Source organism: Phycodurus eques, chromosome 11 (genome assembly GCF_024500275.1).
Source record: "Phycodurus eques isolate BA_2022a chromosome 11, UOR_Pequ_1.1, whole genome shotgun sequence".
Lineage (NCBI taxonomy): Eukaryota > Metazoa > Chordata > Actinopteri > Syngnathiformes > Syngnathidae > Phycodurus > Phycodurus eques.
Genome location: NC_084535.1, coordinates 15,029,386 through 15,056,670, shown reverse-complemented (window position 1 = coordinate 15,056,670; position 27,285 = coordinate 15,029,386). Strand labels below are relative to the sequence as shown.

Sequence of the window (27,285 nt, the reverse complement as noted above, 5' to 3'; positions counted from 1 at the left end):
ATTGCATTCAATTTTGCTCCATTGTGTCCCAACTGTTGTAAGTATAAAGTAGTAGAAGATTGTAGTAAATATGAATTCGTATACACGTCTGCAATTTGTTTTAATATAAGACCACATAGGAGGTGATTTAGGGTTGCTATGGCAATTAAAAAGATGACATTCTCCTAGTTATAAAAACACTTCTTTTTTATTACTGCACCACTGTTAATGCCTAAAATCCATGTTTTATGTTTTGTTTTTGTTTTTTTAGAAGGAAATGTTTTTTTTGTTACTATTTTGCTGGTTGTCAACTATCTTGATCTCTGAGAATTTTATTTTTGTCAAGCTGGTTTGGTTCCCGACTATGAACAATAAACTGTCATCAGGTCAAAGGCGGGAGCATGGAAGGAGGATAGATCCTGACGAGCATTTGCTGAAAGAAAATAAACCAGAGCACACAAGTGTTTAAAAGTAAGGCAAGAGACAAAAAAAGCAAATCCTGTGACAGTGGACTGACCCATGTGTCACAATATTTGGACAGAAACGATCTAATATTGTGGCACTTGTAAAATACAGTACATCCACACATCAGCTCTCAATCAGCATGATAAATGTTTCTTTTTAAATGACTGTTTTTAGTGTTACAATAAAACAATCAATTAGCCTCTTAGGTTGGCCATTGACCAGAGAAGAACCTGTTTATTCTCAATGAAGAATGAAAAATTGTGTGTGTGTGGGCATATAACAAACATTTACAAATAGGCATCATTGTTGATTAAGTTATTAGTTACAAAACTAAATAGTGAGGTTACATTTTATAATAGATAAATACAGTAATTATGACCTAGGTCTGTTTGAGTTTACATACTAAGATAAATACTTAAGTACCAATTAAATTATGTTTGTTAAGATCACACATGAGCTCAAGAGCAGTTACTTGTAGCTTCCATGACTGAAGTCTTCACATTAAATATTGCTTTTCTTCATATGTTTACATATTTAACATTGGAGTTCAAATACACAAAGAGCTGAAAATCCATTTGGGAGATTGTGCAATATAATATTTTATAATGCCAGCCCTTCAAGCCAAATCTGGTTCATTGGTATTGCTCAGTTTTTTTTGGCAGGATCCTCATCCAAAGCCTGTTTGAAGTAAATCCTCATGAAATAACGGATTCTGAGAATTGCCCAAAAGATTATATTTTTGACTCTCACGTCACACGTGTGTGTCTCTCACCTGTTTGCAGTATTTCAAACCTTTCAGGAGCCAGACGTGTGTTCTTTAGTCGTACCGAAAAGTTGTTTTTTTTGGTGTGTGTGTTTCTTTAAAATGTTAAAGACGCTTGAAAACCTCAACGGTGAGGTCACAGCTTGGAGAAGACACACGGAATCTGCAGTTGTTTATCAACCGAAGTGACACCACTCTGCATCTCTGGAGTTTGTGCCTGTGGATCTCTGCTTGGTGCTTCACAGTCAACATTTGCTAAATGATCTTATGGAAACAGAGATGAAAAGTGTTGGAAATTATTTTAAGTATTATTTGGTTAAGGATGAACAAGCTATTTCATATAATCTTTTCTATGAAATCAGAGTGCTAATGTGACTTGGGTTCTTTTTTTACAATAATTTAGAAGACCTGTCACTTTTCTTGAAAGCTTTATTCGTGAATATATTGCTCTATATTTGTGAGTTTATACTTACTGCGGTGCCATCAATAGTGTATGGGTACACTCACCTGACTTGGGTTGAGGCAGTGTGAGTTCCGTTCCATCATATGTCCAAGGTGTAGTCCACTTTTCTCCTGAATTCAGCTGGGATATGCTCCAGCTCACCTGTGACCCTGACAATATAAACCATATAGAAAATGGAGCATTATTATTTTTGTAACAGAATGTATGATGCAAATATTAGAAGCACAGGTGTACTTAATTAGATGATTCAGATGTCAAGCATTCTGGCATTCTTATGATGAATCCATACATGTTCAATACCGCTTATCCCCATTAGGGTAACTGGTGAGGCGAGCTCGGGTATAAACCAGCTGACCTTGGACAAGTGTCAAAATCTTCAATTAACCTATGCATGTTTTGGGAGTGTAGGAGGAAGCCCGAGTACTGGGAAACCCCACACAAGCCAAGATTCGAACCCCAAACCTCAGAACTGTGAGGAAGATGTGATAACCACGAAATCACTGTAGTGCCTGTTATAATTCATTTACACTTTATGATAATAAATCTAGGAGTTCAAAGTTGTAGAGTATAACAGACATTTGTGATACCGCTTTTTATTCTTCAAATCCTTTTTTGAGCTTCCCCACTCCTTTTTGTGGAATGTTTTTCTTCATGCATGAGCCGAGTTACATTCTTCTATAACTAATTATTCACTAATGCTTTGAATTTTTGTCACTGCAGTCAATCCGACTTGTTAAAAGACAAATAAAAAACTGTCCATACTTTCTTTTGTTCCCTAAATGGAATGTACATTGGCAGCGATGTCCACCATCCTTGAGATGTAACCCATCACGTATATCCATGTCTAGCCCTCGTGGCCCCTCAGCAGGGCTCCGAGAATGAGATGCAATATCAGCTTTTCTTTCTCTGACCACAGAAGGAAGCCTTGGCAAAAACCTGACGATCACCAGACGCAAGACACTGCTTGCAAGCAAATTGGAAACATTCCAAGCATCTATTGTATCAGGGTTTTTTTCCACTCTCACATTGCAGACATCGCAAGAATTATTTTTGATTTATGGGTTTAAAATAGCTTTTCAGTTGAAACATTTTCAAGTGCAGTCACTGATGGTGTTGTGGTACACTCGCCTGACTTTGGTGCGGGCAGCGTGGGTTCAGTTCCCACTCAGTAACAGTGTGAATGTGACTGCGCATGGTTGTCCGTGTCTATATGTGCCCTGTGACTGAATGGTGACCAGTTCATGGTGTAGTCAGCCTTTTGTCCGAAGTCAGCTGGGGTAGGCTCCACCCTAACCAGGATAAGTGGTGTTGAAAATGGATGGACATCTTCAAGAGCCCACTTTTATCAAAGAAGCCATGTGTTTCTTCATGAAAATCCAATTTTGTGTGCTGGTCTAATATTCACTGCGATTGGCTGGCGACCAGTTCAGGGTGTACACCGCCTCTCGCCTAGAGATAGCTGGGGTAGGCTCCAGCACGTCCGCGACCCTAGTAAGGATAAGCTGTATGGAAAATGGATGTATGGACGGTCTAATATTCAAAGCTAGTCTTTATGGCACAACAGAAGACCTCTTTGGATCAATCGCATCATTGTTACATCTCGAAATTGAAAATGAAAATCATTAAAGTTTTAACCTCTGAAAATCCATCCATCTATTTTCTGTACCGCTTGTACCCATTAGGGGCACGGGCGTGCTGGAGCCTATTCCAGCTATCTTTGAGCGAGAGGCAGGTTACACCCTGAACTGGTCGCCAGCCAATCGCAGGGCACACGTAGACAAACAACCATTCGCACTCACGTTCACACCTACGGGCAATTTAGAGTCTTCAATCAACCTGCTATGCATGTTTTTGGGATGTGGAAGGACACCGGAGTACCCGGAGAAAACCCACGCAGGCACGGGGAGAACATGCAAACTCCACACAGGCGGGGCCGGGATTTGAACCCCGGTCTTCAGAACTGTGAGGCAGATGTGCTAACCAGCAGGCCACCGTGCCGCCTCCCTCTGAAAATGATTGTAAAATTAAAAATAGCCTAGATATACTTCATTTGTCAAAATGAACAGCAAAATATGGTTTCTGCACATTGACGCAAATTCAAGGGATAAGAGCAGCCCCATTCTGTGAGGGAGCAGTGCTAATGACATAACTTTGGTACCTTTTTCATTAAAAGAATACACAGTAGTCTTCATTACATTTAGAATGTAAAATTGTTTCAACATATTTTATTACGGGGGACACGGTGGCGACTGGTTAGAGCGTCAGCCTCACAGTTCTGATGACTCGGGTTCAATCCCCGACCCTGCCTGTGTGGAGTTTGTATGTTCTCCCCGTACCTGCGTGGGTTTTCTCCAGCGTAGGTTTTCTCCAGGCACTCCGGTTTCCTCCCACATCCCAAAAACATGCACTAATTGGAGACTCTAAATTGCCCGTAGGTGTAACTGTGACTGTGAATGGTTGTTTGTTTGTATGTATGTGCCCTGCGATTGGCTGGCAACCAGTTCAGGGTGTACCCCGCCTCCTGCCCGATGACAGCTGGGATAGGCTCCAGCACGCCCGTGACCCTAGTGAGGAGAAGCGGCTCAGAAAATGGATGGATGGATGGATACGCTGAACCTAAACTCTAGTGCGCCACATTTAAAGGGAATGAGTGGATTTGCTTTGGTTGGACAGGACTGAAGTCAGCTATGATCACATCTACGGCAGTGCAGACGTCACTCTTTTAAGTGCGCTGGAGGAGACCGGTCCACGAAATTACCAACACCCAGTAGTGGTTTCTGATATGGTGATGTTTGCGCTTTGTATATTTCCTGATAGAAAAACATCAGTCGAAGATCAATTCCTGCAGATTTTACTTCAACAATACACTGACAGTCCCGTGACCCGAGTGAGGACAAGCTTTTCAGAAAATGGATAGATGAACGAATAGACGTTGACAGTAAAGTGCACCTACATTGCTCATGTAACACTTTTTCCTTGTAAAAGTGAGTTCAATTGAGTTCAAATGAATGGGGGAGGGGGGGGGGGGGGGAGTGAGTGCCAAGGGGAGGATGAGCGTGAGGGAGACGTCACGATAACGTGTGTATATGTGTGTGCGTGTAAAGCAAATGACGCCACGGTAAGGTCATTCTGTAAGATGGGCTCCGAAGAGCCTGTGCTAGACTTGCTAGCCCCCCCCCCCCGAGGGCCCACTATAAGAGGCGGGAGGAGTGGCTCTCACCTCCAGTCGGTGGATGTAGTCACTCGGAGTGGGATTCTCCTACTCCGGTCCTGGAGGTGCCGCTTTATCGTCATATCTCCTCGACTTCTTTCGCTTCCTTTATTATTATTATTTTTTATTTTTTACTTTATTGTTGGATTAATTTAACATTTGAGGTAAGCTCGGTCACGTGCGGATGCTAACTCATTCGTAGAAGCTCCGTGTTGGCAATACACAAGTTTATTGCGTTATTTAAAAATCATTTGTGCCTTTTAATTCATATTATTGAAAGTCGTGAAGGCTTGAAAGTAATAAGGCTGTTTGTGTTGTGTTCGAAGGCAATATGATACTCAGGTACTTGCTACCGATATCATTCCTCTTCCTCCGCACGCTCGCTCAAGGTAATCATTTAATTTGGATGAAATAGCTCGTTAATCGTGAGACATTTTCAGTGTAACTGTGTAAAATTTGTAGATGGCGAGCAAGACGACGACACCTCCTTCGACTTGTTCGAAGTGAGCCACATCAGCCGCAAGACACTGGGGGCCAAACAGTTCCGGGGCCAGAACTCGGACGCCCCCGCCTACCGCTTCATCCGCTTCGACCACCTGCCCCCGGTGAGCCCCGTCATCCTCGGGCAAATAGTGCGCCAGATCCAAAACAACGAGGGCTTCGTGTTCGTGGCCAGCATCCGTCAGGACCGCAGCTCTCGGGGGACCCTGCTGGGCTTCGAGGGTCCCGACGGCCAGCGCCAGTTTGAGATCGTGTCCAACGGACGCGCCAACTCCCTGGACCTGGTCTACTGGCTGGAAGGTGCCCAGAATATCGTTTCGTTCGAGGACGTGGACCTGTCCGACTCCCAGTGGAAGAACATAGCGCTGCAGGTCCACGGGGAGAACGCCAACCTGTACGTGGGCTGCAGCCTGGTGGACAGCGTCATCCTGGACGAGCCGTTCTACGAGCACCTGCAGGCCGAGGGAAGCCGCATGTATGTGGCCAAAGGATCCATCCGGGAGAACCACTTCAGGGTGAGTCATGCAGGCCTCCCATGCACTGCTGCTGCATGGTAAGGCTTTGCTGTTTTGATTTCTGAATTATGGGTTAAGTTCATCTTAACCAACAGTTTGTGCATTCCAAAGCAACTCATTGTTCCACATTTAGACTCTAAATTGCAACTTTCTATGTAAGCTACCAATGAGTGAATGTGTGTGTGAATTTGTGTAGAGTGAGAGTGCAAGAATCAAGTCTTTATTCGTTTAATACATGCAAGCGTGAATAGAAGAAGGAGAGAGGGGGCAGCTACAGTTTAAACAATGCTGGTTGTCCTCTTGGCGGTCCCCTCCCCAGAACATGAGGGGGATCAGTAGTTCAATCAATGAGGACTTGGGTCTGGGATTGCAAGATTAAAGGTTCGAATCGAGCTGTTGAAGTGCCCTTGAGTGAAGCCAAGAACATCTCACCTTTGAGCTGCCCCCTCCCTCACTATCTCACTTACCTGCATTCTTCTGTGTGTATGAATTTAAAGGTGTCGTACTCCATGCATTGCATGCAATTAAAAATATACAGCGGAGCGGAAATTTAATTTGAGAAAATGGTATGGAAGTGTGAAATTACATAACCCCAAGTTTCAACCGATGCGATGTAAATTTTCCAACCCCTAAAAGTAGGAACGTTAAAAAAAAATAATAATAATTACTGATTAAAGTAAATCTATAATTTATTTAATTTTAACACATTCAGTGCCACTGACTGCTTTAAGAAGTCAATTATCCATGTTAACTGGGAGCGCTGGCACTGAATGAGTTAATGATCACATGACAAAAATCTGTTCCAGCATAAAAAGGCATAGAAACTCTGCCATTCTGGTTTATCAAGCAGCTGAACAGCGCAGGTAGAAAAATGTATTGTAATGTTTATACCAACATTAAATTGCAAATTAATAGTAACTATATAGGAAAGGTAGTTACATTGGAAGTGACTGATAGAGCAGTGTGTCCGCTGAGCCTTAAAAAGTCTTGACCTGTATTTGCCCAAATTAAGGTCACTGTTATGCAAAAGGAAAACAAAATAGCAGTATACTAAATCCTGCTCAGATTTTGTTAATGGACAGTTTTGAATATGGACAAAGTGGCCTTAAAAGTAATAAAACATGTTGATAGATAGATAGATAGATAGCCAGACAGACAGACAGATAGATATATAGTATAATGATCGGTTTATGTTTGTGTTACCAAACAGGGTCTTCTGCAAAATGTGCGGTTCATCTTTGACACCACAATCGAGGACATCCTGCTGAGTCGAGATTGTGAAGTTTCCAAACAAGGTACCATGTATTTCTCTTTTCTTCTTTTTTTTTAACCCCTCTTAAATTACTGTACATTATGTTCTTTTATACTTAAAGCAGCAGCTACCCACCAAAAAGTTCCCCAATGAGCTCAATCAAGAGGCTTTTCTATTTGTGTGACCTTGAGCAGCCAAAGGTTGTGTCAAACATAATTATATTTGCAGATGTGGGCCAGTCTTTCACGTGCAAGTGTTCAGTCTTAGATCAGAACCGCACTAACTGCCCGCATCAAACGTTTCACTGCATACACTCAGATGACTCACAGTTTTAACTTCGTTTTTAAAGTGGGTCAAAGGAATTGTAGATTAGATGTGTGGCAAGATTTCCCAGCATTACGTTCAAGGGAAAAAAAGGAGTCAGTGGCTGAAGGTCGTGAAGGTGGTGTGGCCCACAAAAATGCACCCACCCACGCATTATTATTTCCACTGCACAGGACCTCAAATAAAGCCCTGGGAAAGAAAATACGAAAGGGAAAGTGAATACCACACTTCGGAGTTAGACTTGACTTCCAGCTGCACACATGCACGCACACACAGGGAAGTCACAACGTTGGCTGATTAGGTTGCTTTTCTCAACTCAATCAACTCTCTCATGAGAATTAGAAGTTCTGATCCTCAGCGGTGCTCACAAAGACTAAATAATGTATATATCTAATCATGTTACTCGTCACGTAATCTGGAAACAGTGGGACAAAGTGAATCCATATGAGGTGTGCTTTTCCTGACAGTTGCCACAAGCAGGGTTAAATTCCAGCTTTTGTTTTACAAATGTCTGTTTTACACAGACTGAGGAGATAATTTCATCGTTTGTGTCTTTTTACGAGAGAAAATGCAGTGTGACTCTCAGGGAGTGAATGCTGTGTGAATCCTTTCATACTTGTCATGCACACGCAGCATGAAGCCCTCTCGAGGTTTCAATTAATCTAGCAACCCAAGCAGGAAAGAATGCACAATTTGAAGCTCAAGCTGGTTTGTTGTCGGGCAATTTTGGGTGACTTCTTGATTTAGAGTGCCCCGGTCTGCAATCAATCTTTGCCAATTTATAATGCTTGATCCAAAACATTTGCTTTCTCTGTCACGCAGTCATCATGTCATAACTCCCGTTTTGTGGCTCCAGGAAAAAAAACTGGGTGGAAGCGAAAGCTTAAAATGTCATGTGGCTCATTGCGTCGTAAAGATGTCATATGCATGTATGGTATCTGTGGTCTTTTTACTTTCTGCAACTGCGACCACAGCTAGCTACTAACAACAGCTATTCATTTCTTTCGATGGATGGATGGAGTCAATTAAAGCTTTGTTTCCACCAAGAAGTACAGTTTAGTAAAGTATTGTTCGCAGGGTCCAATATTTTTAGACCTTTCTTCAGTCAAAAGTTGTAAAGGCTACTGAAAGTTGAAATGTGCAGCTATAAACAATCACAATGTATCCCACTGTGGGTTGCTTGAAGACATACAGACAATACAGTGGATGATAGTGGTTACATACTGTCTTTTCTTTGTCCAGTTCATGGTTTACAACGTACATTGTGTTAAATTGATGTGATGTCCTATTTACTTGGCTGACATACTGAAGAGCTCACCATCCTACATACCCACATTGTAAGCCAGAACCGCGTTTACCGAACTGTACAGCTTTGTTAATATATGGCTTGACAGTCCTCCAAAAGCCTTCACGTTGAAGGCCATGAGCCCAGAAGACAGCAACTCTACCCAACAAATAGATAATTATATTATGTGTTCGTCTAGATTAATTTGATTGCTTTTGCTTTGCGATCCATCCATTTTCTGAGCCACTTCTCCTCACTAGGGTCGTGGGCGTGCTGGAGCCTATCCCAGCTATCATCGGGCAGGAGGTGGGGTACACCCTGAACTGGTTGCCAGCCAATCGCAGGGCACATACAAACAAACAACCATTCGCACTCACATTCACACCTACAGGCAATTTAGAGTATTCAATCAACATACCACGCATGTTTTTTTGGGATGTGGGATGAAACCGGAGTGCCCGGAGAAAACCCACGCAGGCACGGGGAGAACATGCAAACTCCACACAGGCGGGACCACCGGGGATTGAACCCCGCTCCTCAGAACTGTGAGGCTGGCGCTCTAACCAGTCGTCCACCATGCCGCCACATCAAAATTCTTCTATGTAAATCAATCTGTGTGGTAAATTCATATTGTCACTTATCCGAAGGGTCGTGGAGATTTATGACAACGCATTGGAGAACACCCACATTTCAGAGTTCTCTACTTCTGCCCACTCAACCTTTACCCCCACCCACTCCTCCACGCTCCCTCAGCTAACCTCGCTGTCACCATGCTGTGGAAAGATTAACCGTCTCTTTCACTGCTGACTGAGCATCTGTTTTTGGGAACACAATAAACACTATAATCCTCACATTGTCGCAATCCTTTTGTGCTTGGCCTCAGAAGAACTGGGAAATCCCTGCATTCCCTGATCAGTGTACTTCTGTTTTCCATCCCCCTGATGTCTCTTCTCTTCCAGATGATGCCAATATTGTAAGCGAAAGCACAGAGATCGTGGATGTGAGTCCTTCCATCACCACCAACATCATTGGCCAGAAGCGAGATGACGCGGGCGCAGACATGTGCGACCGCTCCTGCGAGGAGCTGAGCACCATGTTCCAAGAGCTCAAAGGCCTCCGAGTGGTCGTCAGTAACCTCATTGATGGCTTGCAAAAAGTGGTAAGCAGAAAAGGATGGAACGTTGTTGGCAGATTCTGTTCTGGATGATACTGTATATGGACGAGTATTCATAATATGCAGGAAGATTCCGTTGAGTAAATGAAGGAAGAGGACATCGTCTTGTCATTTTAAAAGGTTAAAGGTTAAGAGGTAACCCAGATTGGTTTAAAAGTAAACAGCTAGTGACCACAGGGCTGTTTATAGCTACCTGAGGTAGCTCAACCCCTATGATTCCTGCTCTCTGTGGCATTGTGTGTCAGACAGATTTTATGACATGCTACATGTGGATATAGGAAGTGTTCCCCTGGCTGCGTTAGGGTCCAGTTTAATGTCTGGCTGTGTTTAAACAGCCCATGTGTTTCCTCTGGGAGCCTCCCAACAATAAGAGAGTCTGGGCATGAAACTTGGAAAAAAAATGGCTGAGATGAGAAGGGTCCCTGAGGCTCTTCCAGACCGAGTGGTGTCTTAGATTCTAATGCCGCACACTGCTGCCTCCATTCTTCAGCACACAGACACAAAATTTTGGCAGCAGTTTATTGACTGACACTTGCCAAGGGTGCAGGAGTCCAGCCACAGACTTGTTTCTTTCCAATTGGGTTGGAGGTTACAATGAAAATTTCTGAATTATTTCACTGTTTGTTATTTAAAGTAATTCGAAACGCATTTACAAGTATTCAGATTTTCTCAACAATCATTGATCTTTGTGGTGTATTTACCTTTTCTCTGAGCCTTTGGTACCTCAAAGGATGAGGGAACTGATCTCACCGAATAGCTTTCCATTTCTTTCCTCTTTTCTGATGCAAGAATTGTTTGTTACACATGCTTGAGTATTATTCACTGCTCCATTAATTAGCATGATTCTGATGTCTCGAAATTCAAACTCAACTGTGCTTGTTGTATGTCAGACGCAAGAGAACACCGTCATGAAAGAGGCCCTTGGAAAGATGAAGAACACTAAGGAGAAGAACATGTGTTGGCAGGATGGCCGACTGTTCGATGACAAGGAAGACTGGGTTGTAGACAGCTGCACCAAATGTACCTGCCAGGTAGAGCTGACTCAAATGGAACAATTTCATCTCACCAGAACCTTGTACAATATGATCTGAAAATTTAAGCACTGTCATGCTGAAGCTGGATTATTTATATACACCAAAATACTATATTTTGCTGTAATACCAATACCAAATTAGGTCATATTATTTTATACCAACAAAATGTGAAATACAGTATGTTTTATGACATTGCATTCTTTTATTTTTTTGTACTAAATTCTTGTGAGAACACTTTACATGACATGTTATACAAACTTACTGTTGATCTGAATTGCCCTGATTGTGCATTAATCTTAATTTTTCTTGATGACAGGAGTCCAAGGTAGTGTGTCACCAAATTACCTGCCCCGCAGTGGCCTGTGCCAGCCCTACATTTGTTGATGGCGAGTGTTGTCCTGTTTGTCTGCGTAAGTACTCAGCAGCTCCTATAGGCCTGAACCCCCCGCCTCCTGCATAGCAGCACTGTAATATGCATTCAATGGCACTTGGTTGGCTGATATGCAGAATTTATCTTTCATTCAAGATGGTTTCGGTAATCTTTTATCACGGAAATTTCTTCGATAATTCCTCCTCACCAAAAAAAAAAAAAAAAAAGTCCCTACCTAACATTCACTGACAATGCAAAAACGAATTACCTTGATAAACTTGATACTAACACAAAACGTTTAGCCCCATAATCGATTGTTATTCTGTATTGTTTTGTCTTTTCTGTGATGTATCATATCTGCAAGCCTTCTGGCAACCTATTGTCATCAAAAGGGATACCAAGTTTGATTGTTCCACAGTGTTACCTGACTTATTTTTTTTACTGTATTGCCGGTAATGTTTTTTCATTTATTTAATTCACCTAAACCTTTAACGTATGGTGTAGGTTTCAACAATGCATGGATAACAAGTAAAAAGTTCACAAATGCGCGTATGTCAATTGAAACTGCTATTTTGCTTATATATATTTTTTTTCATTTGTCTAGCTAAAGGCAGTGAGCATGGCTGGTCCCCGTGGTCCGAGTGGACAGAGTGCACAGTCACCTGCGGGACAGGAACTCAGCAGAGGGGAAGGTCATGTGATGCAACAAGTAACCCCTGCACAGGACCTTCAATCCAGACTCGCAAGTGCAGCCCAGGAAGATGTGACAGTCGCGGTGAGAATATGAATCATCTTTATGATGTGTTGTTATTTTGACGGTGTCAACAAAATGTGAGGGAGGGATGTGATCTACATTGGTGAAATCTCACCTCCAAAGACCACCAATGAGATACCGTACAGTGCAACATTCCTAAATGTTGAATCAGAATGAGGTTGGACTGCATGGTCAGCTTGCAGGGTGTGCCCAGTATAAGTTATTTTCCAAATAAACTCTAAACTCATGACCCAAAGCCCAGTGACTCACTTTTGGCTGTCATGCAATATTAATGATTATTGTCATTTTTTATAAAATATAAGAGTTTGGGGGATTTTCACGACATATTGGTGGATGAAATGAACATATTGGCTTCTTGTGAGATTGAGGGATTGTCTTGTTATTGCTTGAGGGTAACATTACACTGCATCTGTGCGAGTGGCTGAATCAATCTAACCGCTGGATGATAGCTTACACAGTGTGATGTAAACACTGGAGCTAGAACCTTGGAGCATCTTTGAAAGTGAGCCATGGCCTCCAACATCACATAGTATTTACTTGTAGAAAATGTGATTGCCAATTTTTTCAACTTTGTCAAATTAGAGCTTTTTTTTTCTGTTTTACTCAGTGCAAATCTTAGAGGATCATTTATTTTTGTGCTGCTCGCCTGACATGTCTGATTTTTCAGTTCGCCAGGATGGAGGATGGAGCTTGTGGTCGCCGTGGTCATCCTGCTCAGTGACCTGCGGAGATGGCCAGATCACCAGGATACGACACTGTAATGCCCCCATGCCTCAGCTGGGGGGGAGAGACTGCGATGGAAATGGGCGAGAGACTCAGCGCTGCACTGCAGAGCCTTGTCCGAGTGAGTATCGCAACCAGCGCCACTTCCTCATACCTTGCAGCTCGCTTGAGGCAACCTATTTTGGACGAGCCTCCTACAGGAAATGTTTACCTAAATCTCAGTATCTCTTGTAGAGTTAAGTCACCACCGTCTGACTCGCTGGCTACTCCCCAGAAAATTGACCTTTTTTTTTCATAAATTATGTGTTCAGTCAAGCACTATAATCCATATTTTTCTGAATATATACACTAATACAGTATATACGCTGCACATGCATGTGCTTCACTACTGTATAAACGGCCCCTTCGGATACAGGACTCAAAGACAACAATGGTGGACTGCAGCTTTGTTATCGTATTAGTGTCAAGTCACTGATTTACCGTAATTTAATTTCAGCAGCCCTTAAAGCCGACCTTTTCCAGGCTATTTCCTGAGTCGCTATCCTGTAAGACAGGTACCGCTACAAAACTGGGGCGTTGAAGTCATCCTCCAAATTGGCCTGCTTCTGACATGCAAACACTGCTTACTACTGTGTTGCTGAGTTCTGATGTTGCAGACACAAATAAATCTCTGTTTCATCAGTCGATGGAGGTTGGGGGCCTTGGTCTCCGTGGGCAACCTGCTCAGCAACATGCGGTGGTGGGATCAAAAGTAGGAAACGTGAATGCAACAGCCCTCATCCTCAGTACGGCGGCAGGAAGTGTATCGGAGAGGTCAACGACAGTGACAGCTGTAATAAAAAAGACTGTCCTGTTGGTAAGCTCTTGATTATAGACTATAGACTCTCTTTCTAGATTTTGATTCTGTTGATCTATCAGGATACATTTTATGACATTGAGGATCTTTTTTTTTATTATTATATGAAATTATATTTCATTAAATCTCTTTTCAACCTTACCATGTGAATCCCTTTTAGATGGCTGTCTGTCTAACCCGTGCTTTGGGGGAGTGGACTGCAGCAGTTCTCCGGATGGTTCCTGGGAGTGTGGGCCATGCCCAGCTGGTTTCCGTGGAAATGGTACCCACTGTGAAGATGTCAATGAGGTAAATGTTTTCTGTCCTCTGACATATTCAAACAAGAGGGATGTTTAAGACTGATCCATGTCATAATCAGCTTTTTCCTTTATTTCCCTCCTCCTCCAGTGTGACATGGTGTCTGACATTTGCTTCAACGTGGGCGGACTGCAGCGCTGTGTCAACACCGACCCAGGGTTCCACTGCCTCCCTTGCCCTAAACGCTACAAGGGCACCCAACCTTTCGGGATGGGGATGGATGCCGCTAAGAAGAACAAGCAGGTAATGTATAAGTAGATCTTGCTTGAAATTGATATACAATAAAATGGTTGTCTTCATTAACAATAGTTGCAGCATTTAATCTAATGAGATCAAATTAGCTGTATTAAAACCACATTTTTTTCGACAGTAACTCTCAGGTTTGAGGAGCACTTCGACCCATTATCAGTAAGCAGACAGGAGGAGAGGCTTTGTGCATGTCCAACACAATACTTCTCTACTATTTTCACAATATTAGCAGAAAATCTGTTTTTGTTTACTATGAATATTAAATATAATGGTGCCTTTGAATACAAAAATCGATTAGGTTTAGTATTTCCACAGCTAAAGCTACACATAATACACTAGCCCTTTCACTGAACTACTTTTTACCACTCTATAGGCCTTTGCAGATGCTCATCTATATTGCCATGCCCCAGTCATATAGTTATTTGATTTGAGGATACTGGAATTGTCTCACCGCTGGCAGTGAATGGTTCCATTTCAGGGTTTTTGATCAAAGGCCTGCTCTCACTGCCACTTTCTACTCTTTGAGCTCATGGAGTGGCTTTCAAAGCAGAGTCATATTTTGGTCCGCCGGTAATGAGTGGCAGCTGTGAGTACCTTATGAGGCAGTGGTGAGCCACAGTGGGATGTGTGATGCATTAAGTTGGATTCTATCAAATCAGCAACGCTCTGAATTACTTTGTCTAAAATGTCTTTCTTAACCATCTCAATTTGGAGCTGCTGTTATTTTGCAATGCTCTTTCCAGACAGACAGATGACAACAATCTCAGACCATTCCAACCCTAACCCCATTTTGTTGTCATGCAGGTGTGCGAAGCAGAGAATCCCTGCAAGGACAAGACACACAACTGTCACAGATCAGCTGAATGTATCTACCTTAGCCATTTCAGTGATCCCATGTACAAGTGTGAGTGTCGCACTGGTTATGCTGGTGATGGTTATATCTGCGGTGAGGACTCTGACCTCGATGGCTGGCCCAATCAGAACCTTGTGTGTGGAGCCAATGCCACCTACCATTGCAAGAAGGTATGTCATTTGATTGCTTTTCCTTACATCTCTTTTCATGGAAACAATTCTATAGTTAGAAGCCCTTCTTCTGCATTTTCAGGACAATTGCCCCAGCCTGCCCAACTCTGGACAAGAAGACTTTGACAAAGATGGCCAAGGAGACGCTTGTGATAAGGATGATGACAATGATGGAATCTTGGATGAGAGGGTGTGAGATGTTTTTTACATATTTGCACACATGACTTGGTCCTCTGGACCTCTACATTCCTCTAACAAGTGTACGTTTTCAACCTTAGGACAATTGCGCCCTCCTTTACAACCCTCGCCAGTCTGACTTTGACAAGGATGAAGTAGGTGACCGCTGTGATAACTGTCCTTATGAGCACAACCCTAACCAGATTGACACGGACCACAATGGGGAAGGGGATGCCTGTGCTGTAGACATTGATGGAGATGGTAAAAGAACCCTCAAACTGTGATTATTATTGCCATGCCACTGTTGTGTCTTCTACCCAAAATCCATCTTTATTTTCGTAGAAATCCTGAATGAGAATGACAACTGCCCTCTTGTATACAATACTGACCAGATGGACACAGACATGGATGGAGTTGGCGACCAGTGTGATAATTGTCCCCTCCTGCACAATCCTCTGCAGGTACTGTAACACACAGCACCTCAAAGGTACCAAAAGTCTTCATACTCCTATTCAATCATTTGTGTTGTATCAACAGATGGACTTAGACAACGACTTGGTGGGAGATCAGTGTGACAACAACCAGGATATTGACGAAGACGGCCATCAGAACAACCTGGACAACTGTCCGTACGTGGCAAACGCCAACCAGGCCGACCACGACAAAGACGGCAAAGGAGACGCATGTGACTTTGATGATGATAACGACGGTGTACCTGATGACAGGGACAATTGCAGACTGACCCCCAATACAGACCAGCTAGACTCTGATGGTGAGGACAGAAGTTGTTTGGCACTTTCTATCATATTTATTATACATGTTAAATGTACGTAAAAATACCTAGGCAATCACGGCATAGCAGATGACAAATAAGAGACTTACTATGACTAACTTTGCACCACACAGAAGGGAATACACTTAATTTATTGTCTACCACTCATTTATTTCAGAACAATGGTCACATCTCCTCTTTCATTTTTAAGTTCAATAAGTTTTTGACATATCTTCAGTGAAAAATGGCAAACAGCCACAAGGTCAGAAGATTGCTCAAGCATACAGTAGGTGACAGTAATGTGCATGACAATCAAGTTGTCGTCCCAAAAAATCAAGAGGAAAAAGAAACGCTGTGGAAATAGATTTTCCATAAAAATAAAAACTAATTACTAGATCGGCACCAAAATTTGATAAGTGGAATACATTTTGATTCTCCATGACCATCTATTTCCAGTTAATTAACTGTGGATCTAGTTAATTATATGCTAGTGTGTGGTGTTCAGTGACATGTTGAGGTTTATTGAGATGAGTTCAAGGAAAAGTCAGATTTATGACGTCCGTGTTCAGAATAACAGTTCAAGAAAGTTGTTCCTGAAGCAACTGAAGATAGGACTATCTTAGTATCATCAGGTGTAAATACACAAGACAGGCACATACGTTTGACAGTTGTGCCTACATCCTTACACACAACAAATGCACCTGTGATGACGCCACTCTTTTTCCTCTGGTGTTCAAGTTTGACTTGAGTTTTTCTGATGTTGTGCATGAAATGTGGCAGTGGAAAGAGTGGAGCTTTGGGTTGGCATGGGTGATGTCATTCCACATGACTTCAGCGAGTGGCCCAAAAGGGCACACGCCAGCTTGTTAAGTTTTTATTTGTTTTAGCTTTGCTCTTGATTAGTTTGCTGTGCCCAAATTGCCCAGGGTTACCTGGAGTTTATACAGCTGTGTGTAACTGGAAACAGACAGCTTCGGAGGAAGGCCCTTAGTCACTGATGCGTTTACTCTCTTCACAGCTTGTCAGATAGTGTTTATTTGACAGAAGTGTAGTCTCGTGTGCCATAACAAACATGATGACAGAAAGCAGCGAGCTACTTCCATGCGGCGGCCTTCATGACTCACGGCAACCTTTCCACTGCGAGCGCCAAGCCTGCTGTTTGGCTCAAGTAGACTTCGGATATCATCACTGATAGTTATCACGCCATGACAAAAGATGGCTGCTTTTGCTTCAGTGACTTGGAAAATGTGCTTAGCTATACTCACCGGCCACTTCATTAGGAAGAACTCAGAAAATTATCCTTTTGTCTTTGGCACACAGTCAAGCACAGACCTCTGCCAATGCAATTTGTATCCATCTGTATATTAGCAGGGTACACATGATACCCAGTTCCAGTGTGAATAAGGTCAAGCCTGTCTCTCTTGTGCCTTTCTTTTCCAGGTGATGGAAGAGGTGATGCCTGCAAAGATGACTTTGACAATGACAGCATCCCAGATATCCTCGACGTCTGTCCAGAGAACAACGCCATCAGCATCACAGACTTCAGGAAGTTCCAGATGGTCCACTTGGACCCAAAGGGAACCACTCAAATCGACCCCAACTGGGTGGTGAGGCACCAGGGCAAAGAGCTTGTGCAGACTGCTAACTCTGACCCAGGCATTGCAGTAGGTGAGCATCACTCGTTATAACAGCGTAAAATTACAGTCTAGTAGAGTCATGTATGGAAGGTCGTGCTTTTCTCTCACACCACCAGGCTTCGATGAATTCAGTGCTGTGGACTTTAGCGGCACGATGTATGTGAACACAGACAGGGACGACGACTATGCAGGCTTTGTTTTTGGCTACCAGTCGAGTGGGCGCTTTTATGTGGTGATGTGGAAGCAGATCACACAAACCTACTGGGAGGACAAGCCCTCCAAGGCCTTTGGCATCTCTGGTGTGTCTCTCAAAGTGGTCAACTCGACCACCGGTACTGGAGAACACCTCAGGAATGCTTTGTGGCACACTGGCAACACTCCTGGAGAGGTAGGCTCAATTTTACAAGTTTTTGTTTTCTGCTTTAAAAGCGCTGGCATTTATTTTCTTATTTATTTAACATAGGTACGCACTCTGTGGCATGACCCCAAAAATATTGGCTGGAAAGATTACACAGCTTACAGGTGGCACCTCATCCATAGACCGAAAACTGGTTTCATCAGGTGAAATATTCACTTTAAGTTACTGTTTATAACAGTGTAAAAATAGAGACTGTTAGTGGGGTATTCATTTACAATGAGCCGTATGAGCACCTCTCAGTATGAAACAGTACAGTTCTACACCACTGCAAACTATAATCCCAATATTAACTATATTGTTAAATTAATACCTCTCTGATACAGCTCTTATATTGTGTGTCAATAGATGGGCAAATGTATGTAATAAAGAGTTCGGTGGCAAAGAAGTAGAGTATAATTTGTTTCTCACATTGTTTGCAGAGTTTAATGTGTTTATCATATTGTTTGCAGAGTTGTTGTATACGAGGGAAAACAGATCATGGCTGACTCAGGACCAGTTTATGACAAGACATTTGCTGGTGGAAGGTTAGGATTGTTTGTCTTCTCACAAGAGCTGGTCTTCTTCTCCGACCTCAAGTATGAGTGCAGAGGTTAGTAGAAACCATTTTAAATGTATATACATTTATATAAATGTATATCTTTCAATCCTTCAATGAACAATTGGCTTTTCTACTGTCTGTCTTTCTTATCAGCCATAGCTACGAGGAAAGTCTTGAGTGTGGAATTCAGTTGGTGTTTTTTTGTTTTTGTTTGTTTGTTTTTTTACTGAGTTTATTGTTAGCTTACTTTATAGTTGTAATAAGTTGAATGATCCACATCAGAGTTGGACTGACTGTGCTTCTTAGCTTCGAAATGAGTAGCATGGTTTTAAATGAGATAGTAATAGCTGTGCACCTTCTAACGGGACAGTGATGGACCTAAACAGCACATGTGAATTCCATGCCAATGAAAGTCTCAGCAGAAACTTTATATTTTAGACTACAAAGATGACAATAATTCATCCAATTGTGAGACTAATCATCATCAAAATTCTGGAACTTGTTCTTTTTTTAACTGCGAATCCACTAAATGTTGTTGTGGATCCAGATAACGGGGTGAATCCAAGATATGCTCACTCCTATTTAACAGAGAAAAAGACTTTTCCTCAATTCAGCAGTGAGTAATGGGTGAATGTTTATGTTGAAAGTCAGGCTTATGCAAAATTGATCTGTCTTGCCAAAGGCCTTCAATTGTTTATACAGCTCTATTTAGACTGGCAGGTGTGAATATTTGGATATTACAGATTTTCTTTCTTAGCAGCAGTGTGTTTGTGTGTATGGATCGAAGCTAGGGCTGCACGATATTGGAAAAAAATTACATTGCGATTTTCTTTAACCCTGTGATATATATTGCAATGCTAGAAAATACAGGATGACATACATGTAACGTAAAAACCAGTGCACATTTCTCTTTTTTCATCTCTAGAAAAACTATGCTCAGTAGAGTACAAAAGTATACAGTCATTTGTATGAAGTCTATCTGTATTTAAATGCACTGTAGTATTGAGCGATAGTCCAGCCAGACATGAAGTTAAAATAATTTTTCATGCCCAGTTCTACTCTAGAGTCATTAGCACATTCCTAACATTATTCATTTGTTTATAATCTGTTATTTTACACCCATGTTTAACATATGTATGAGTATTTCTATATTTTAGTGCATTAGTTTAACCAAAACATGTTTCTGTGTACATCTAAAGCTTGTCTCTTGAAATGGATCTCCTCCCAAGTGTAATTTGTTGCGACATGCATTTGTTTGTCACATTCTGAAGAGAGATACAGTAAATACAGGCATGGAATTGTTTCCCGTGTCCTCGTTAATAGTTGTCATACAGAAAAATAACTATGTAACGCTCTGGGCTGCTCCGTGTGTGTTGTTTGGTGTGTTATACTTTACCGTAACATCGGTGCTAATCTTATTTTCCCTCTACTGGTTTGATTGACTGAACGTCAATACACCACCATTGCGCAGGACCCTGCGATGGGACTATTGCGCACACGTACATTGCGATTACTATGTTCAAACGATATATTGTGCAGCCCTAATCGGAGCACACACGTGGTAACCAATCAGGGAACCAGAGGTACAGAAAACCTCTTGCTTTTTTTTTTTTATGTCATATGCTAAAAGTCTGAAAACCCTTCGTGTCTTTTGATATTCAGATGAGCTGGACTTGCCAACAAGGGTGAAAAGGTGACATCGTGTGTGTTACATGTTGTTTTGTTGGCCCAAGCACATTTTTAAAAGATGTCAAAAAAAAAAAAAGATGTTTTTTTTGTGTACAATGCACTAGATGCATTGTGGACGACCTTGTGAATGTGCATGCGCGCCTGTGTTTGTACAGTGTGTGATTCAAGGACTTCCAACTTTCTGTCCAGCATTGAAGTGTGGAAAAGCCTGCAGCCTACTAGCAATCACTCATGATGCCCGTACGCCACGTGCACACGTTTGTTTCAGCGCTTTTGACTGCAACGCTCTCACCCGGCGGTGGTGTTGTGCATTTTGATTACAAACACGCAAGTAATAGCCACTATTTACTCTGTGTTTCCGCAGATAACTGAATCAAGATGGCGAGCGGGGATCTCAAAGTAAACATCACATCGTCACAGAATGCATTTCAACGCAAATGAGACTTACCATGCTCTTCCATGTCTCCACGCTGCAGAGGAAACCATGACTCTGATTTCCTCTTTTCCGGGTGACTTGTATGTATACGTTCCCCTCAATGGAGGGTGCGCAGGAGGATGGACATGAGTGGATGGATGGCAGAAACTATGCAGAATATAGAAAAAAATTTAGTTTTAACTAATGTACTTATGACTAAATTTTTTAAAAATTCATTGAACAACCACTTAGATTCTGTATGTGCTTTCTTACACAATGTGAACCAAAATGTGGTTTGTTTGAAATTATTTTTCTTGGCTCCTGTACAGTATGTCACAATAATCGTACCAGTAACCAAAACATCATTTTACTGTCATTTCTTTTAACCCTGAATGTTTTTAATTGAGGACTTGAGTGAACAACTATTTTTTAAAAGCCATTTTAGTAAATGCCAAAGATGTTTATACTAAGTCTGTATTATAATTCCTTTTGTAAATTATTTATGCTTGTTGCTTGATTTGTTTTGGGTATTTTTGCATTTTTTTTCCAAAGTTTGTAAATATTATTTATTTGTTCACACTGACAAAGCGCATAATCGAGAACCATAACTATCCAGAAGAAATTATCACGTGTTTACATATGCCCTCATTATTGTCAAAGTTCAGTCGAGGAATTTTGAAAGTTTCCTCCACTAAATTTGTCCAGCAATTTGCAACTTTTCTTGAATGCAACTGAAAATACTTTGAGGCAGTTTACTTTGGCAGTAACATTTGTTTAAAAGGAAGTGTAATACTCTAAAAGTGTGCTTTCGAGGCTTGTTTTCACCTTAATTCTTTGGCTCGTAATTATGGTTTGTGCTACACAGTGAGACATTATCGCATGAACGGCAAAAAGTCAGAGCTTTAACATGCAGCCATTATGTGCAATGGCTTCATTAACAGTGTGAATATTCATATGGTAACCATTTCTTAAAAAGGTTTATTTGTCTTGGTGCAATTTATTGTTCTTCCAGTAAACATTTGCGACGTGGTCATTCCCTTGCACAAAATAATGTTTTGTTGTGTAAGATTGTTCTTTTTCATAAATAAATCACTTGTACACATTTTGTTAGGACTGTTATTTAAATAGTACCCTTGTAACTGATGTGCAAAACGTCAACTCAAATGCATTTTAAGGAGATGCTTTGATAAGGATTTAAGGATGGAATTTTAGTTAATTAAACCTGACACGGCGGCACGGTGCACGTCTGGTTAGAGCGTCTACCTCACAGTTCTGAGGACCAGGGTTCAATCCCCGGCCCCGCCTGTGTGGAGTTTGCATGTTCTCCCCGTGCCTGCATGGGTTTTCTCCGGGCACTCCGGTTTCCTCCCACATCCCAAAAACATGCATGCTAGGTTAATTGACAACTCTGCCCGTAGGTGTGAATGTGAGTGCGAATGGTTGTTTGTTTGTATGTGCTCTGCGATTGGCCAGCAACCAGTTCAGGGTGTACCCCGCCTCCTGCCCGATGATAGCTGGGATAGGCTCCAGCACGCCCGCGACCCTAGTGAGGAGAAGCGGCTCAGAAAATGGATGGATGGATGGATGGATAAACCTGACACAAAAAAATCATAAACCAGTCAATATTACATGTTGTTTGGTATTAGAGTTACATGGATGTTTATGTAATGATATGGGATAAATAATTTCATGCATCACGGTCTACCATCTTGGTGAAAATATTCAACAAAGAATATATTTTCAAATCACCTAAGAAGCTTTTGTCACTATAAATGCATTTATGGATTTATTTTCTGCAGCTTTGTGCAATTCCAGCAGTCCCATAGCACAGCGGAGGGATAAGTGGGGGAGATCAAGCCAGGAAAATAGCATGCGTCTGGGGAAAATGGGGAAGTCAACACTCAAAGCAGTGTGGCATGCAGATAATATTTGGATTGAGGCTTTTGAAAAGGTTCACGTGGCCCATATACACTAAACACTGGCTTCTATGGCTTCTGGCACTGCACTGCTGCTTTACCGCTTTGACTGAGTACCAGCCATGTTGGTTTAGTGAGTTCAGCCAGAGGATGTCAATGTGTTACCCAGTAAACCGACAGTTTCTGTTGAGACACCAACCACTACCTCAAAAAGATGAACATCCTCGATTAATTTGTCTTCACTTTCATCAGGTTGCACAACCTGAAAACAGATAGACAGATGATAGATAAATATGTAGATAGTGTTAGTTATCTCGGAGATCCAGAAATGGCGCTCGGCACCAACTCGTCACTTCTAACAGCATCGAGACAAATACATGAAACTTAGGACGACTATACGCAACGCTCTCATTTAAAGTTTGATGTTAAGTTTGATGTTTCTCTCTCGACTCATAGAGGCATGAAATACCAACCGGCGGTTCAAGGTAGCTTCACATATTATTCCGCTGACAGTCTTTCTCAACTTAATGTCAATTTTCCCTTTTCCATCATTTCTTTTTTTTCTTTTTTCACCATTGGAGTGTCTGTTGAGGAATAAGACAGAGCTATCATGAACTAACAAACAAAAACAATATATCCACTATAGTATTAATATTTATGGTTTTGCTTAATTAATTACTTAAATTCAAAGCTATAACAAGCATCGTTAGCTTATAGCTCTCCCTTACACTCTGTCATTGTATTTAACTTATTGCTGCTAGCTACTTCCATTTCCAGCAATTTCCCAGGCTTTTCCAAAACAAAGACTGGAAAAGCTTTGATTTAAAATCTCAAATTATAACTTTTCAAAACTACAACAGCACCCAGTAAAGCACAAATCTCTGGAAAGTGTGATTCTTTATTTGGGTTAGCAGAAAATGTCACAATGCTAACAAAGTGTTTCTTTGCACAGTTTCATGGAAGTGGGTTCAGTACAGTTTGTGTAATGCCGCTAACTGACAAACTAACCATCAAAAGGTATTGAAAGTGTCTTGGCGATGGTAAAACATTCTTTAAAAAATAAAAGCTTGATAAATGAATAGCTAGCTTTTCTTAACAGTCATCCATCTTCTCCTGTGCAAGAACATTATTGGGATGAAACAGGCAGCACTCACTAACAGGAAACGCTGCGTTTTCCTGTTTCACAGAATCCGAGTGAAATCAGAATTGACTGTTCCCACCGGCCGCTTTAAGGAGTTGACCATTGGTGCCGCTGAACAAAGTGACTTCTGCGCCTGCCAAAGAAAAGAAGTGAATCTGTCACTTGGAATCAAATAAGTCATTTATTTCAGGGCATGAGTCCCTGTCGTCACTGGGAAAATATCCACTCCTTATGCCAGTCTTCGGGCGCCTGACAAACCAGAGTTGTCAAAATGGTAAGACCGCAAGCTGAGCTCCCGCAACACACAAGCCCAATGAAGAGAAAATCAACCTTTAAGACATGACCAAAAAAAGTGGTTTGCTGTTCAGTTGGAGGAGAAGCAAATGAGGGAAGAGTTTCCCAACATGTAGCAGTAATCACATTTTTGAACCTTGGCTCATATTCGCAATGCGAAAAAGAACGAATGTAATATACTGCTCAATAGTCTCGGGCCACCATACAATGTGTTCTTTTAGCAGTACGATAATGACCCCTGAGGTTGAACGCACTGCTTGACCTCCCATTTGTTCATATAGTTTTTCAAAAGATTTTTGAAATAGAATTCATCTGTAACCAGGGTCAAACTCTCACCATCATAAAATCTTTGTTAACTTTAAAGACCATGTTTATCAATGTTTGTTAAAAGATGAAAACTTCACATCAAATAATGACACCTTCCTGTTCAAGCAGTGTATCGTTATCATACATGTGTAAAAATGAGTTAACTGATTAATATTGAAACAAAGGAAACCGAGGCAGCACGGTGGACTATTCATACCACGGTTAGGACGCCTGCCTTGTAGGTCTGAGGTTCATTCGGTGTTAAAATCTTGGCTCTGGCCTTCGTGTGTGGGGTTTGCATGTTGTCCCTGTGTTTGCATGGGTTTCTCTGGGAACTCCGGCATCCTCCCGCATTACAAAAACATGCATGTTAAGATTTATTGAAGACTAAATTGTCCAGACATGCAAAGGTAAGTTTGAATAGTTGTTTGTGTACGTGCCCTGCGATTGACCGGAGACACACCACCCTGAAGTCTCTGTGCCATAAGAATACGTCATCACACGGCAAAAAGAGGCACGCGCAGTTACCAGCACTGTTTTTCATTTGATTGAAGCCTAGAGTTTTTTGAGATCATAGTTTGGCGTATGTTTAGGGTTTAAACTTAAATATAGGCATCCATTAACATTTTTAGAGAGGGGCATCTGTTATTTGCAGCTTTTTGCTATTCACTGCAATAGCGAGGGTTGAAGGTACTGTGAAAAAGAATTTAAAAAAGACAGTAGTTGCTTAAGCATTGTACTGTTTATTAAAAGCAAATGGAAATAAGCGTTAGATAATATGCTTGAGACATTGTCAAGGTGTTTTCAAATGGAGGCTTGTTTCCACGAAGGTTTGTGTGAAACTGAGAGCAGACACATTTGGTCTCATTAAATCAGGTTGTGAAGTCTTGGCCTTGCAGTAACCTCGCACAAAACAAAGCCAGGCAGTACACGTTGCTGCAAGCCCCCTTAATATTGGATTTCTCTGACTTTGCTCTTTAAAACAGGATCAGATCAAATGCAGGACACTTTTCTTTAAAGAGGAAAGGATTGTTAACATTTCTCCATTTTCCCCCACTTTCATTATGATACAGTAAGTCACAATGGTTTTTGACAAGATTCCAAATGAAATAATGAAATGTGTAATATATGGATTCACAATGCAAGTATTGAACTTGAGTAGAGAACACTGAATGCTCTATATGACTATAGAGGAACTTTATAAGTTAAAAATAAAACCTGAATGACTCAGTCAAAAATCAACGTTGGTGTTCATAAGAATAAGAGTCCAGTCAACTGTCCACTTCCAATGAAGGTCCAAATGGACTGAAGGCTGGCTGCAAATGAAAAGGCTGAGGACCCCACCCAAACAGCACTGACGTACTGAAACCCGGTCCGACACCCACACTCTCCTGACCCCACACCAGTCCCCCAGGAAACTCTGGACATCTGTGTGTGCCCAGATGTGACTAGTGAAAAAAAATATTTACAGTGAGTGTGTGTTAGGTGAGTGTTTAAGAGGCATGGCTCCTGCAGGTCGGGCCCATCAGGCAGGACAACCACAGATAAAGATGGGCGCCCTACCCAGCCCCCCAGCACCGACCCAGGGATTCCCCCCACATTCTAGCCAGCACCCACTACCCGCCCCCGAGTGTGGGAGGTGGACATCCCCTAAATCAGGCAGGGACGAAGACCCCACAGCAGGCCCCACAGCCTGCAGGGGACCACCCGACTCCCCCACGAGAAGAGGAGGAGGTGACCGCAGCGGGACGCAAGGAACGGCGAGAAGAGGAGGAAGCAGGCCCGAGGAGCGACAGTAGCCAGAGTAGGGGGACCAAGGCGGGCACCAGCGCCAAGGTTACATGGGCAAGTCCACCGTCACAGCATCGATGCTCTTCGGGAGGTCAATCCAGTGGTCCAACCCCACAGCCTCCGAGATCGCCGTTGATTTTTTCGTTCCACTGATATTTTTACTAATGCAATATATTCTATGATGAGATTTAGCCAGTGATTAATGTTAATAGGCTTGTTTGTTTTTCCAGTTTAATAGAATGGTTTTCTTAGCGGTAGCTAACGCGATGAGTACTGATTGTGAATATTTATTAGGGAGGTTGATCGTGCTTAAGTCGCCAAGTATGCATAATCTTGAGGAAAGTGGAATGCTGCAGTTCAAAATATAAGAGTTTCTGCTTAAACGAACTCCAAAAGCATTGAATTGGTGTGGATTCCTATATAGCATGAAAATAGTTGTCTGGGGTATTTTTGGTGCATTGCGCGCATATATTAGAAAACATCCTATTTGAAGCCTTGCAATAGCGAGGTATACTGTTGATTAATTGTTGAGTGTCATTTTGGTCTCATGATGTCAAAATGTGAGCAGCAAGATGAGGAGGACTGATTAAAAAAACAATTCTCATTGAACCAGGAATCAAACACCAGAACAAGTCGTGCAAAAAGCACAAACACTGAACAGGTGGAAATGTGCATTAAAATGATGATAGAAGGTTCAAGGTTTAAGTTCAACTCTAAAGGTTATAGGGCATTTTAGGTACATCCTGAAATTCTTCCCAAAAGCCAGATATCCCCAACTTTTCATGAGTAGTGTATCAATCTGTTTTAACATCAGGTTGTTCTTCAGAAACTGGTTGAGACTGAATCAACAGTGCTTCTGCTATCGCCAAGCAGTGCACTCGATTTTGCTTCAATTGCTTCTAGACACAATTAATCACAAACCAATTCCACAC

General features: G+C 41.9%; 1 protein-coding gene across 2 annotated transcripts; it reads left to right on the top strand.

Annotated features, from left to right (window-relative positions):
* Positions 1-4,905: 4,905 nt before the first annotated feature.
* On the top strand, positions 4,906-22,010 carry thbs2a (thrombospondin 2a). 2 transcript variants are annotated; one of them, XM_061689688.1, is made up of 23 exons: positions 4,906-5,045; positions 5,208-5,270; positions 5,344-5,897; positions 7,108-7,192; positions 9,718-9,917; positions 10,823-10,963; positions 11,283-11,376; positions 11,941-12,111; positions 12,779-12,955; positions 13,517-13,690; positions 13,851-13,978; positions 14,078-14,230; positions 15,041-15,259; positions 15,342-15,449; positions 15,538-15,697; positions 15,779-15,897; positions 15,974-16,208; positions 17,649-17,876; positions 17,962-18,233; positions 18,309-18,406; positions 18,713-18,852; positions 20,464-20,494; positions 20,855-22,010. In XM_061689688.1, the coding sequence occupies exons 2-23, from the start codon at positions 5,213-5,215 to the stop codon at positions 20,856-20,858; spliced, it is 3,549 nt and encodes a 1,182-aa protein (XP_061545672.1). In that variant the 5' UTR covers positions 4,906-5,045; positions 5,208-5,212; the 3' UTR covers positions 20,859-22,010. The 2 variants fall into 2 exon arrangements, with proteins under 2 accessions (XP_061545672.1, XP_061545673.1); XM_061689689.1 differs by lacking the exon at positions 20,464-20,494.
* The last annotated feature ends 5,275 nt before the right edge of the window (positions 22,011-27,285 follow it).